The following is a 14,258-nucleotide window of genomic DNA, read 5'->3' on the forward strand; positions in this document are numbered from 1 at the left end:
TAGAATTTCAGAAAGCCACAATAGGGGTTGGAGAGATGGCTCAGTGGTTAAGAACTCCGCATATGTTTTCAGAGGCCCCCATTTAAATCCCCATCCCTACATGGCAACACACAATCATCTTTCTCCAGATCCAGGAGATCTGGCAACCCCTTCTGATCTTCAAGGGCACTGCATGCATATGGTGCACAGTATCCATTCAGACAAAACAGTCATATACACAAAATAAAGTATATAGAAAAAAAGCACCATTAAGGGGGGGAGGGGTGGGAGATGAGAAAAGGGTCAATCAGTTTTAGGGTAAAAACTGGAAGTAAGTTCTGTTCTTTTACACTGTGAGGTGACTACAATTGATGTATATTTGACAACTGAACGGACAGTCCTGCTCTGACCACAAGTTCTTGACGCCTACCAGAAGTGATGGGATATGCTATTATGTGTGATCTTTCCCCGGGGTTCCAGGTATTGAAACTAAACCCATAAACACATTGAATTTGTCAGTTGACTAAAACTAAAAACTGTCCCAAAAACTTTGAGAAAGAATGTCATGATTGAGTTTTACCAGGAATAATATTTATTTTACCTCTTTATAATTTAAATATTTTTGTTTACTTTCAGCATGTGTACTTGTTTCATTTTTTGTTTTGAGACAAGGGTCTTGTCACTTTGGATGAAGTTACCTCAGTAGTTAGTGGGCCTCAGTATTAAGGTTGTTTACTTTGATTTTTTTTCCCGAAGGTAGACATTTTGTCCGATGGGTATTTATGGTCTGTGACTACATTTATATAAATGCTTTTGAAGACTGCTACTGTAGCCTCAACTATTAAAAAAAAGTTGATACTGAAGCAACTATTGAAAAATGACAAAAAAAAAGCAAAACTAAGCTTATACAAAAATACATAATACATTAAACCAAAAACTTTAGATATGGACAGAGACAGTTAAGGAATTTTATGGATTATTGTCTCTGTGAACAGGGAAAAGAAAATGTATCTGAGAAAACACCTGCTCAATTTCTTTTGAAATTTTTTAATTCAAATATGTGTTGTAATGGCTATTCTTGTTTTTCAACTTAATTACATCTAGAATTAGCTTTCAAGTGGCTGGGTATACTTGAGAGATTTTCTTTTTCTTTTTTTATATTTTTTTTATATTCATACACACACACACACACATACACACACACACACATATATATATACTCAATTAATTCATTCATATATATTCATTCTATCAGTTCTTTTCATTTAGAGAACCCTGACAAGTACATACAGTATTTATACATATATGGATAAATATGAAGCAAAATGGTGGCACAATATTTAGAGGTGGATGCATGAGCATGCTCATTAGTTTTTGTCAATTGATATGAGCTAGAGTCATTTGAGAAGAGAGAAACCTTAGTTGAGAAAATGCCCCTATCAGATTAGCTATGTGGTGGTTTGAATTTCCATTGAAAATAGACTCCATAGGCCCTTGTGCTTGAATACTTGGCCTCTAGTTGGTGAAACCATTTGAGAAGGAATAGAAGGCATGGCCTTGTTGGAGAATGTTTATCACTTGGGGTGGGCCTTCATGTTTAAAAGACTCCAGCTGTTCTCTGTGTGTCCTCTCTGCCTAGTGCTTGAGGGCTGGACTGACACATGAGCTCTCACATGCTGCTTCAGACAACATGCTTGCTGTTTGCTACTAGATCGCCCCAAATCACGATGGACTCCAACTCCCTGAAACCATAAGGCAATTAAACATTTTCTTCTATAAATTGCCTTGCTTATGGTGTTTTTATCAAAGAACTAAGAAGTCACCAATAAAAGACTTTAGGCAAGTTTATATGACATTTTCTTTATTAATGATTGATGTGGGAGGGCCTAGCCCACTGTTCAGGTACCAACACTAGGAAGTGATCTTGAGTTGCATAAGAAAGCAGGCAGGCCGGGGCGTAGTGGCACATGCCTTTAATCCCAGCACTCAGGAGGCAGAGGCAGGCAAATTTCCGAGTTCGAGGCCAGCCTGGTCTACAGAGTGAGTTCCAGGACAGCCAGGGCTACACAGAGAAACCAATTTAAACAAACAAAAAAAAAAAAAAAAAAAAAAGCAGGCAGACTTTTCTGAAGGGAAATGGAGGAGGAGTGGATGGGGAGGGAGGAAGTAGTGGAGAGGACCGGAGGAGAGGAGGGAGAGGAAACTGTGGTTGAAATGTAATGTATGAGAGAATAAGTTAATAAGAAAGAAAAACAAACAAACAAAAACACCAAACAAACAAAAAAGAAAGCAGGCTGAATAGGCCATGAGGAACAAACTGGTAAGCAGTGTTCCTTCATGGCCTCTGCTTCAATTCCTGCCCCCAGGGTTCTGCCTGGAGTTCCTGCTCTGACTTTCTTCAGTGATAGAGTGCAACCTGAGATGTGAAAGAAGAAATAAACCATTTCTTCTCCAAGTTGCGTTTGGTCATGGTGTTCATCACAGCAATAGAAAGCAAACAAGGACAATGAAAAGTGAAAAATTAAAAAGTGACTAGTAAAAATCGGGACGAAGGCAGAGTTGTGTGTTTTGGGACAACACTCTTTTGGCACTCTATGACAAAGGATTCTTGATAGAGGCATAGAAGCACCACGTCTGCAATCAGACTTACAACTACTCCTACATAAGTAAGTACACAAAAAACCCAGGAGTGTGTTGAAATCTTACAACAAGCTAAAAACAGCTGATATTAACATTCATGATGTTGTTCTGGATATATTTCTCTTACTTATGTAATAGTTTCAAAAATGAGTGTGGCAGAAAGGACTATAAGATAAAATGATACAACTGGAGCAAGATTTGAAAGCCAAAACAATGAAAATGTTAATAATAATGTATGTTCTTCATTCTTAAAGGATTACAGGAAATTCCTCCATATTTCATGACTTATTAGGAAAGATATTCTTATGTTATTTGGACATTTAACTTAGATTTCAACTGAATTTTCATGTAGATTTCATCTTTTAAAGTCATAAAATATATTTAGTTATAAATTATGTTTCATAGCTCCAAGTTGGTCTCGAATTTACTATTTAGTTGAATCTGGTTTGAATATCTGATACTCTTGCCTCCCACACTGAATTTAGGGATTACAGGCAGGAGCTATCATGCCCGTCTGAAATCATGTAACGTTTTACACATATGACAGTGTTGAAGGTATTTTTCACATATATAACAAAATAGGATGTACTCATAGAGTGATTAAAAACCCTTTGAGACTGCTTTCTTTCTAAACCTTCTTATATTCTGAGGACTCTATAGCTATGAATTCTGTAACAATAAAAGTTTGCTCTTAAAAGTTTTGCTTAAAATATCAGACAACTGTGGATTTGGTTTTAAAACAAAATCTATTTTAATTTGATGTTTTATTATTTTTGTTTTAGGCCATAGAAATACATCTTAATTCTACACCAAGAATAACAGTAGGCTACTGAAGAGTTTTAGCAGGGGACTGTCATAATTTTTATAATATTAAAAATTCTTACATGGAGACAGGATTCTGGTGGGATAGAAACCTAGGGAGGAGGCAGAAAGATCAGATAAGAAAAGGCCAACTCCTTCAGATAGGTGATAATGGCTTGGGCAAGGATGCACTATCAGTGGTTGGTTCAAGGAAAAAAGAGACAGGTATTAGTGGGAACTAAGAGGGATGTTAGGATTTTAATGTTCATCAAAGCATTCAAATGAAGCGGCCAGTTGAATGTTTGACCATGGAGATCAAGGAGACATGCAGACCTGACAATAAACATGTATATCAGTGGCATTTCAACTAAACCTGGGGCCTGGGTGAGATCACTCAAAGGGAAAGTACAAGTGGCAGGGACAAATGTGCCACTCTGTGTGCGGAGGAGGCATCAGTAAAGAGCTGATCTAGGGACATGGAGCTCAACTGACAGAAAAGGCAATGCAGCCACACAGGAAGGAAGCCAGCCGGGAGAGTGTGACATCCTGAAGCAGAGCAGCTACTCAGCAATCAAGGCAGTCAGCTAATCAGGCTGCTCAAGTCACACTTTCACGGGATACAGCCAAGACACAAAAGCTCCTTGAGTTCTTAAAATAAGTCTGTTATCTAAAAACAAAGTTTGCAGTAAAAAAAACAGTTGACTTTCTTACACTTTCATTTAAGGAAAATGTGCTCAATAAAGAAAATTTGGAAAACAAGTAAAAGTACAAGAAAAGTGCCTCGATAATCTCATTAACATTGGGGTACCTTCCTCGATGTCTTACCTTAGTTAGAGAGATTCGGGTTTTGTCACTGAAACAGTCTAATTATATGGTACTTGTCGTTTTAAAGCCCAAATATTCACATATGCCATTCATAAAAACACTGTAATGAAATCATTCTAATAGCTATTACTTCCAGACTGCTTCTGATGGTTTGTAGAGAAGCACAAATGTATTTATTTTTATAGCAAACTACTAGGTGGTTAACCCAAGTTTATGGATACAGAAACACATTAAATAACTTGCCCAAGATACAGCCAAAATGTGATTTTCTGAGATTCTAACCATGTATTATCAATGTAACAATAATAACATATTGTTATAAATTCTGGTGTCTAAGTGTTTTTTTATGTCATAACTATCATTATGGTAAGCAATTTTTTAACATAAAGTTTTTTATGAATTTAGAATTATTTTCTCAGAAGGTTCCTGAAAATAGAATTTCTGGCTTAAATATTTTTAAAGGGCCCTTTTATACCTACAGTCAAATTTTTCCCTGTGATATTTTTTCCAATATATTTTACTATAAAATGAGAACTTTGAAACTCTGAATCTAAATTCCAGACATACTGGGAAGAATAACTATGCAAACATACAAAGTAGCCACTAGAGGGCGACGGTACCCCAGTACTCTTGAAGACTCATCTGTGATAAAAATTGTATGTGAACCGGCTGTTTTCAGTAAGGCGCTTACTCCTTCACACTGGATTTATACTTTTCATATGGTAAACTATTTATGTCTTTTAGAAATCAGAATTACTCAATGGATTCATTTTACTTTATCTCCAGAGCATGTGCAGGTCAGTGTGATAACTGCCACCTGCTATGAAGAAAAAATTTACATGGCTTTTTGGTACTTTAAACCACCCAGGGAATAACTGATGATTTAACCCAATAAAATATTCTTCTTGTTATCCAATGTTGAATCTCATCATTCTTTTTCATATTTTACCATTAGTTTGTTCACTTATCCGACAAAGAATAAGTGGGTGCTCACTCTGTGCCAATACCTGGGGGAGAGACTGTATAAACAAGGATGATGCTGTTTCTGTTCCTGCCCCATAGAACTTACCATGTAGTGAGTGTGCACATGAGAGTAATGGCCACAGTAAACATATAAACATCAGTTGTGCCAAGTACTCTGAAAATTTGCAAATGCATGTAACAGTGTGTAGTGAGGGCTTTGCATTTAGTGAGGAGTGACAGGAAATGCTAAGGAAGCCACCTTTTGTTGAAGACCTGAAAGAAATCTATGATTTAATAAGGCAAAGGGGTCTGCGGTGTGGATGGAGGTGAGCTGGAAAGGCCATTCTTGTCAGGGGAAAGAACATGCATAGTAACTTTGGGACACATTCAACAGTAAAGAGAAAGAACATTAGGCAAGTAGTTACAGTCAGATGACACAATGTCTTCTAAACAGATTTCTCTATACACACTTCACTGGACAAAAAGAATAAGCTTCCAGTGTAGATTCTTCTGGGGATCCGTTCAGTTTAGATTTATTCTGATATCCTGTTCTCATAAAATCTCATGTACTTATCAAAATCATACGTCTTGATTTTTTTCCATGTTGATGTTAAAAGACTTTCCAGGAAGGTCCTCTAATCTTACATTTAGGGCATTTGAAGATCAGAGGTACTTGTGTTTAATTTGAGACAAGCTGAACTTGCTTAGATGTCTTTTGTTCTGTTATTATTTGGCTTGGCATTTGTTGAGCTTTCCGACGTGTAGGTTGAATTTTTTTTAATCATTTAGAAAATTTTTGTCCATAAATTCCTGAGCTCCCTTACACTTATATTAGACTCTGGCTCTATGCTTCTCATCTCTCCTGCCTTTTTCTACTACCTTGTTATAAAAATGCTTCAGTTTAGACAGTTTTTATTGTATCCTATGTGGACATCTTGCCTTCATTGAGTAAAAGTCTTCTCTTAGCTCATACAAGTTATCATCTTCAAATATCATAATTTTTAGTTTTAGGTTCCTTTTATTTTAAAATTTTTATTTACCTATGTATTCTTTTTAATGCATGAGTATTCTGTCTGCATGTATACCTGTATGCTGGAAGAGGACATCAAATACCTTTATATATGGTCATGAGCCACCATATAGTTGTTTAGAATTGAACCCAGAACCTCTGGTAGAACAGCCAGTGTTCTTAACCACTGAGCCATCTTACGAACCCATAGATTGCTGTTTTTCAAATGCATGTGTATGGATTGGCAGCTTTATATGCATGCAAGTACATATGCATGTGTGGAAGTCAGAGGATAATATCAAGTGTTATCTTCAAGAATGCTTTTGAGTTCTATTGAGAGGAGAGACTCAATGACCTGGACTTTAGCAATTAGAGTAGACTGGATGATCATCAGCTAGTTCCAGGAATCCTCCTGTCTCTGTTACCTGAGCTCAGATTACAACTACATGGCACTGGGGCTAGAGAAATACAAGTCTCTGTGTTTAAGAATACTGGCTGCTCGAAAGTACTCAAGGAGCTGGAGGGGGCTGCAACCCTATAGGTGCAACAACAATATGAACTAACCAGTAACCCCTGAGCTTGTGTCTCTAGCTGCATATGTAGCAGAAGATGGCCTATTCGGCCATCATTGGGAAGAGACGCCCCTTGGTCTTGCAAACTTTATATGACCCAGCACAAGGGAATGCCAGGGCCAAGAAGTGGGAGTGGGTGGGTAGGGGAGTAGGGCGGGGGGGGGAGGATATAGGGGACATTCGGGATAGCATTTGAAATGTAAATGAAGAAAATATCTAATAAAAAAAAAAGAATACTGGCTGCTCTTCTAGAAGACCCACATTTACCTCTCAGCACCCACAATGGCTCACAACTGTTTGTAACTCTAGTTACAGGGGATCAGATGCCCTCTTAGACACTGGCACACAGACAGACATTAGACACAGCACCCACATTATAAAACTATGCCCAGCATTTTAACATGGGATTTAAACTCAGGTTCCTATGCTTGCATAGTAAGCACTTTACTACTGAGCTATCTCCCTAGTCGTCATGGTCTCCTCATGACCCGTGCCCCCACCCCCATCCGTGTGTGTGTGTGTGTGTGTGTGTGTGTGTGTGTGTGTGTGCGCGTGCACATGCATTGTAGTGCTATTCTCTAGTGAAATTCTATCCTTTTTATCATTTTGTCTTATTTTTCTTCTAATTCCTCAATATAGTCATTTCAGTTATTTTGAAATTTCAATCTTAATTCTAATAACAGTATTATTGTAGTTGTTTCCATTATTTATATTTTTATTACTAGCCACATTTTTTCCATTTTTGTAGTCTCTGCTCTTTATTGTATATCATACCTGTGTGGTGCTACACATCTTTAGTCCTAGCAGTGGCAGTCAGATCTCTGTGAGTTTGAGACCAGCCTAGTCTATAGTTAGCTCCAGGACATCCAGGTCTATTACACAGAGAAACCCTGTCTTGAAAAACAAAACAAAACAAAACAAAAGAAAACAAAACAAAACAAAACAAAAGAAAACAAAACTAAACTAAACTAGACCTGAAGAGGGCTCTCCTTTCTTCTAATAGGCAAATGAGAAAATGACGGCCTCGATTCAATCAGGCATGATGGTGGGTTGCAGACAGGCTGTTTTCTTATTTGCCAGCTCAACACTAGTTCTTCACTATTTCTTGGCATGACCTTTTGGATTAAGAATTTGGCAGACCTTTGTCTTGACAATGGGGGTTCCACCATTCACACCCATTCCATGAATCTTGGCAATGTATTAAGGAAGAGCTGGCTGCATGTTATAACAAGCCCTCTTCTCTTTAAAAGGATTTTTGTCTCCTCAGCATAAAACATTTTCTGGTCCAGACATCTTAGTCAGGGTTGGGAGAACTGGCCTTGTGTTTGGGCTCCTCTAGTTTCCATCTACCACTCAGGCTCCAGATGGCTGTCAGAAGCTCTCCTTCAAGTATAAATCCTTTCCTTTGGCCAACCCTTACTCCATAGCCTGTGCTCAGAACCAGCAAATCTCTACTGGAAAGAAATCATGTGGTGTATAGATGCAGCCTAACTTAGTTTCAGACATCTTGAGCATAACATCAATGACTATGCATAAGCAATCTTATACCTTTCCTTATATAGCCTTCCTGCACACTGCAGATTACAAGAAAAAGAGTGGTATAGTAAGGGAACTTTATGACTAGAACTTCTCCACTGGCACCAGGAACATCCGTGACATCTTTGATGTTAGTTTGAGATAAATTAACTACATTCTAGATTTAATGAAAGTCACCTTTGACCTTTAAATCGCACAATTCTTTATTTGCTGATTCAAGTTGTGAGGATTGGCCAATGTAGCTACCACTCTTGACTCTAGTTGTGTAAGTAACCCCACAGTAAATTTCACTCAGCAATCTTGTATCTGCCTCTCTTTTTCTAAGTCATATGGAGTCTCAGTTCTTTCACACAGGAATTCCCAAGTGATTGTGGCTTGCTTGGAAGAGCTCTAACGTATTTTGTAGTCAACACTTTGTGTTGTTCTCCAATCTTAAATCTATATGATTTTTGAAATTCATGAAATATTTTAAGTTGTTATAAAAGTCTAACTTGCCATATGCCTTATATCTACTTAAAAGTTCAAGGCCTTATAAACTATTTGAAAAGAATCAATGCATAAAGACTTCAAGATTTAAGGAATAAAGAATAACTTCATGATGCTATTAAAAAAAAACCCTACATACCTGTATGAACATCACAACTATCAGACCGGTTGTTGCACTGGCAAGGCAAGCAGCCTGTCTTACCAAAGCCATAATGTCCATCTTGGCATTTGTCACACATGGAGCCGGTGACACCCACTTTGCATTGGCAATTCCCAGAACTGCAAATAAAAGCAAAGACAGTGAATAAAAGTAAGTGATTTTGAAAACTGTAGCTTAATGCTCCATAGATTATCTTAACACAGCCAAGAATTTCTACTAGAGTCTACTTCCAAGAAGAATAAAAGGAGACTTGAGAGATGGTTTAGTGGTTAAGAACATTGGCTGTTCTTTCCAGGGGGCCCATGTTCAGTTCCCAGCATCCACACTGTAGCTCACAATTGTCTATAACTCTTATTCTGCAGGATCTGACACCCTCAAACAGATGCATGCAGTCAAACCACCAGTGATCATAAATCAACAATAATACATTATTAAAAAGCATAAGAGGGATTATTATTATTGTAGGGTTTTTGATTGATTGGTTTTTCTTCTAGAGTCCTAGACTTGCTTCTTAACATAATCTGCCCTGGAACTCACCATGTAGCTTAGGCTGTCCTCAAATTCATAAACCCATTGCCCCAGCCACTTAAACTAGAAAAATTTATGGTTATATTTTAGCTAATAGTATTGATAACAATTTATGACAATTCTATTCTCTGTGCTTGAGAAGTTTAAAATACATGACAAAGGACTCATGGAGAGTAGACGTTCTTGGTGTAAAACCTTTCTTTACTGAACACTAGAACTTAGAATACATGCTATTTCTCATTCCAGGATTATCCCTCAGCTCTTCAGATATCCTTTCAAATTGGAGAAAAGAATCAGACTTTACCTAGCTCCTGTCTCACTAATATGAAGAATAAGAACTTAATAGATGAATCATTTCATACCAATTTCTAGACTAGCGACTTGATATTATTCTCTATTTTGAGTCTACAAAGTATTTGAATCATAGTTCTGGTATGTAAGGTGGAGTACACAATTAAGTAAGTATGACTAGAATGGGGATGCCTAGTGAATTTCACATTAAATTATGAAGAGGTTATTTTCATTTATGTGTCTGTATGTTTGTCTGTGAACATGTTTGTGGGTACTGACAGAAGCCAGAAGAGGGTATTGGATACCCTGGAGCTAAAGTTACAGGCAATCGTGAGCTGCCAGTCTGGAGTACTAGGAACTGAGCTCTAGTCCTCTGTAAGAGCAATGAGCACTCTTAAGTACCAAACCATCTCTCTAACTCCTGCATTAATTTCCATAAAAATTTTAGGCTGCTAACTACACCAAAAGTTAAAGTAAATAAAGACTTAAAATTTTATTTAGTATCCTATCAATTTTTATTTGTATTCATTTCTCTCTTTTTTGTTTTTGTTTTTGTTTTTTTTTCGAGACAAGGGTTTCTCTGTATAGCCCTGGTTGTCCTGGAACTCACTTTGTAGACCAGGCTGGCCTCGAACTCAGAAATCTGCCTGTCTCTGCCTCCTGAGTGCTGGGATTAAAGGAGTGCGCCACCATGCCTGGTTTATAATTTTATGGGTGTGTCATTGTATGGGTCAGCACAACATGAGGAACTATATTAAAGGGCCCCAGCATTAGGAAGGTTGAGAACCACTGCTCTGGTGTAGTCCTGTCCTAGAATTCACTATGTAGACCTGGCTAGTCTGAGATACACAGAGATCCACCTACCTCTGTCTTCTAAATTCTGGGATTAAAGTAATGTGCTACCAAACCCAGTTTTGTTTTGTTTTGTTTTGTTTTGTTTTGTTTTTTAACACTAGGGACTCTTATCCAATGAATCAAAACAGAACTCAAAGGGCAAGAACATTCATTGCTGTGACCTATACAAAACAGTCTTCTGTCATACACAGTAGAAAATTCATTGCTGTGACCCACGTAAGACAACCTCCCACCATACACAGGCAGGGCAGGGTTAACAGTGAACTGAAGGGACAAAAGGAAGATGTCCTGTGGTTGTCATCTATATGAACATCTAGCAGAGAAGGCCCATAACAGCATACAGGTTTCTTTTGCAGTTCTGAGAATTCAAACCAAAGGCATGATATATGCCAGGCAAACACTCTACCATTGCACTACATCACACCCCTTAAAGAACCATTTCATAGCAGCATATCATTGCATTACTCAAATGCGCAATCTCTTACTTAATTCTCCTGACAGAATTTAGGTTGCTTTCAACATCTGACTATTACAAGTTGTTGGGAACATCAGTTGGGTCTTGTACTCCTGTGGCAAGTAGAAAGTGGGTTGAGCAAAGACTTCAGTGGCTCGTGGAGAAATGAAGACATGGGCTTTAGGAAGACCATAGCTAGTTGGGGCAGAAATCTACACAATAATGTGTTAGAGAGTTGGCTCAGTAATTAACAGTACTTTTGTTTTTACAGTGGACCCAAGCTCAATTTCCAGCACCTGCACTGTGGCTCACACCCATAATTCCAATTCTAGGGGACCCAATACCCTATTCACAGTCATTCCTCTGGGTAACTTTCAATTCACTTTGTCTACTCCATGCTCTTACAGTCATCCATTATGTCCAATATGCCATCTACTTCTGTCACATTTTCGTTAAGTAACTCCTGGTAGAGTTATTTCTTCTGTACACTTTCTTAGAATAGTCCATGTTCCTCTTTGCCTCTAAAATTTTTCCTGCTTTCAAGGCTTCTTCCAATAAAACTTTTCTCTAGCTGGTCCACAGAGATCTTGTGGTTTCTCACATTTACATTTTAATACCAAATATAATTTTTGTTTTGTTTTGAGACAGGCTTTCTCTATGTAGTCCTGGCTGTCTTCAAACTCAGAGATCTACTTGCAATATCCAATCCCAAATGTAATTTATTCTGTAACCTTTCAACATGTAAAGCTTCTTCCCCCATTCCATTATAAAAGTCCTGAAACAAAGGCCTATCATGTAGTTTCCTATTACCAACACCTAGCACAAGTCCAGAGACTGTGTTTTGGAATAGACTGTTCTAATGTTGTACACCTTGATGAGTGGGTTCTTAATTCAGGGATGATATGTAACCAATGTGACAACCTCAAAAATGTAAAGAAAGTAAATGTTTGGTTTGTTGTACATACTTAATATTAACATCCCCTTGAATTTTCAATAAATATACAGACTAAATTTTGGTATTAGGCAAAGGGAAGAGGAAAAGATTAAAAACACTAATTTCCAGGGTATTTTCAGGGAAAAAAAAAACAACTAATTTTCTCTTTGCCCACTCTAGTCCTCAATAGGGATACTGTCTTTGTTTTGTTTGTTTAAAGATAGGTATTCAGTATGTCATCCAGTCTAGGATGACATACTAGAGTGACTGAGAGTGACCCTTAACTCTCAGCCTTCTGACTGCTGTAAGTATGTACAGATGTGCACCACAATGCTCAGAGGAAAATGCCTTTCTTTACATATCTTAAATGTTTCTTTACATGTTTGTTGTATAGCTCAGAAGTTTAGACTTTATGAAATCTTGGCAGCAGTCACACTAAATAGGAGATGATTAAACCAAAAGCTGCATTTAAAAATAATTTTCTGGCAGTTTGTCTTCGCTGATCTCCGAGACTTTGAGCAGTTATGATGCTGTGTGGAAGCCGAAGCTGCACTTCCCGGGTGGCTTCTCTGGCCAGCCTGCCCCTCAGATGAGGGCTGCTCCCAGAAGAGCACCTGCAGCTCAGCCTCCAGCAGCAGCTGCACCATCTGCAGTTGGCTCACCTGCCGCTGCACCCCGGCAGCCAGGCCTGATGGCTCAGATGGCTACCACTGCGGCCGGAGTGGCTGTGGGCTCTGCAGCGGGGCACACACCCTGGGTCACAACATCACTGGGGGCTTTAGCAGAGGTGGTAGTGCTGGGGCTGCAAAGCTCGACATCACTTACCAGGAGCCTCAGGGAGCCCAGCTGCAGAACCAGCAGTCTTTTGGACCTTGCTCTCTAGAGATCAAGCAGTTTCTGGAGTGTGCTCAGAACCAGAGCGATGTCAAGCTCTGTGAGGGCTTCAATGAGGTGCTGCAGCAGTGCAGGATTGCAAATGGTATTATCTAATCAAGGAATTCAAGCTGAAGAGATGTAAAATTGGTTCTGTGTAACTGATAGTACAAGTGGCTCCATTGCTTTGGAATGGCCATGAAAGATCTAACTATGGATGCTTACTGAGGCTTGTATGTAGTGTTGGTTACTGGGCAAGTGTTTGGCCTCCTTGAACTGTGTTGTGATTGTGAGTTAAAAAAATAAATAAATTGGTTTATTCTGAAAAAAAATTTTTTTTTCTTAGAAATTCTGTTGCTAATAGTGATTCCCTAAAGGAACTGATTCAGGTCAGGAAGCCAAGCTAAAACTATTAATACTTAAATGGCCCTTAACATATCACTTAATGCAACTCCCTGTCATCCCCCACTTTTTATTACTATAATAAAAATGAAAGTTCTAAATTTGGAGATTACTGGGACTCTGAAAGGAATTTTGTAGAAGTAATAGAAGTTCTAACCATGTATACTCTCGTTGCAGTTTGAAAATCTATTCTACTTGTAGTTTACAAATCCAAGATATTTTTTAAAATGAGATATGCTTCTCAGTCACTATACCACTACTATAACCAAAAAGGTTTTTTTTTTGTTTTTTTTTGTTTTTTGTTTTTTGTTTTTTGTTTTTTTTCGATGTAGGGTTTCTCTGTATAGCCCTGGCTGTCCTGGAACTCACTTTGTAGAAAAGGCTGGCCTCGAATTCAGAAAACCACCTGCCATAACCAAAAATTTTTATGTTCTACCCCTATAAAAATATTTCAGAGTTGAAGTTTGCTTCTGTGATGGTTAATGCTGACTGTCAACCTGATAGGATCTAGAATCATCTAGAAGGCAAAATTTGAGGCACTCCCATGAAAGACTATCTACAATAGGTTATTTGAGGTGAAAAGATCCATCTGAAAAGTGGTTTGTGTCCTGGAACGCAGAAAAAGGAAAGGGGCAGCCATGCATGAGCATTCATTTTCCTCTGCTTCCTGGCTAGCTAGGCAGTAAGACCAGGGCTCTGGTATCAGGACATCCCTGCTGTGATGGGTTGTAACTTGTAGCTGTAAGCCAAAATAAATCCTATTGACAATAAGCTGCTTTTGCTGGGTATTTTATCACAACAACAGGAAGAGTAGCTAAGACAGCTTTCCTTTTCTTTTCCTCTTGGTTATCTGAAGAATTGTCAAAAAGGAGTAGAAAAGTAGAAAAATAAATCTACTCAGTTTTACATGGAAAGTTGTTACAGCTTTACTCAAATAAATGTAATCTAGA

The 14,258-nt window shown here is 38.2% G+C and overlaps 1 protein-coding gene and 1 pseudogene across 1 annotated transcript in view; one reads left to right on the top strand and one right to left on the bottom strand.

Moving 5' to 3' along the window:
* Positions 1–14,258, bottom strand: part of Megf9 (multiple EGF like domains 9) — a 102,260-nt gene that overhangs the window by 19,156 nt on the left and 68,846 nt on the right. Inside the window, exon 3 of the mRNA XM_021200136.2 lies at positions 8,951–9,090. Within this exon, the coding sequence (XP_021055795.1) occupies positions 8,951–9,090 (140 nt within the window). The remainder of the gene's footprint in view (positions 1–8,950; positions 9,091–14,258) is intronic.
* Positions 12,561–13,076, top strand: LOC110323077 (annotated as a pseudogene).

The sequence above is a fragment of the Mus pahari genome, chromosome 6 (assembly GCF_900095145.1).
Source record: "Mus pahari chromosome 6, PAHARI_EIJ_v1.1, whole genome shotgun sequence".
NCBI lineage: Eukaryota > Metazoa > Chordata > Mammalia > Rodentia > Muridae > Mus > Mus pahari.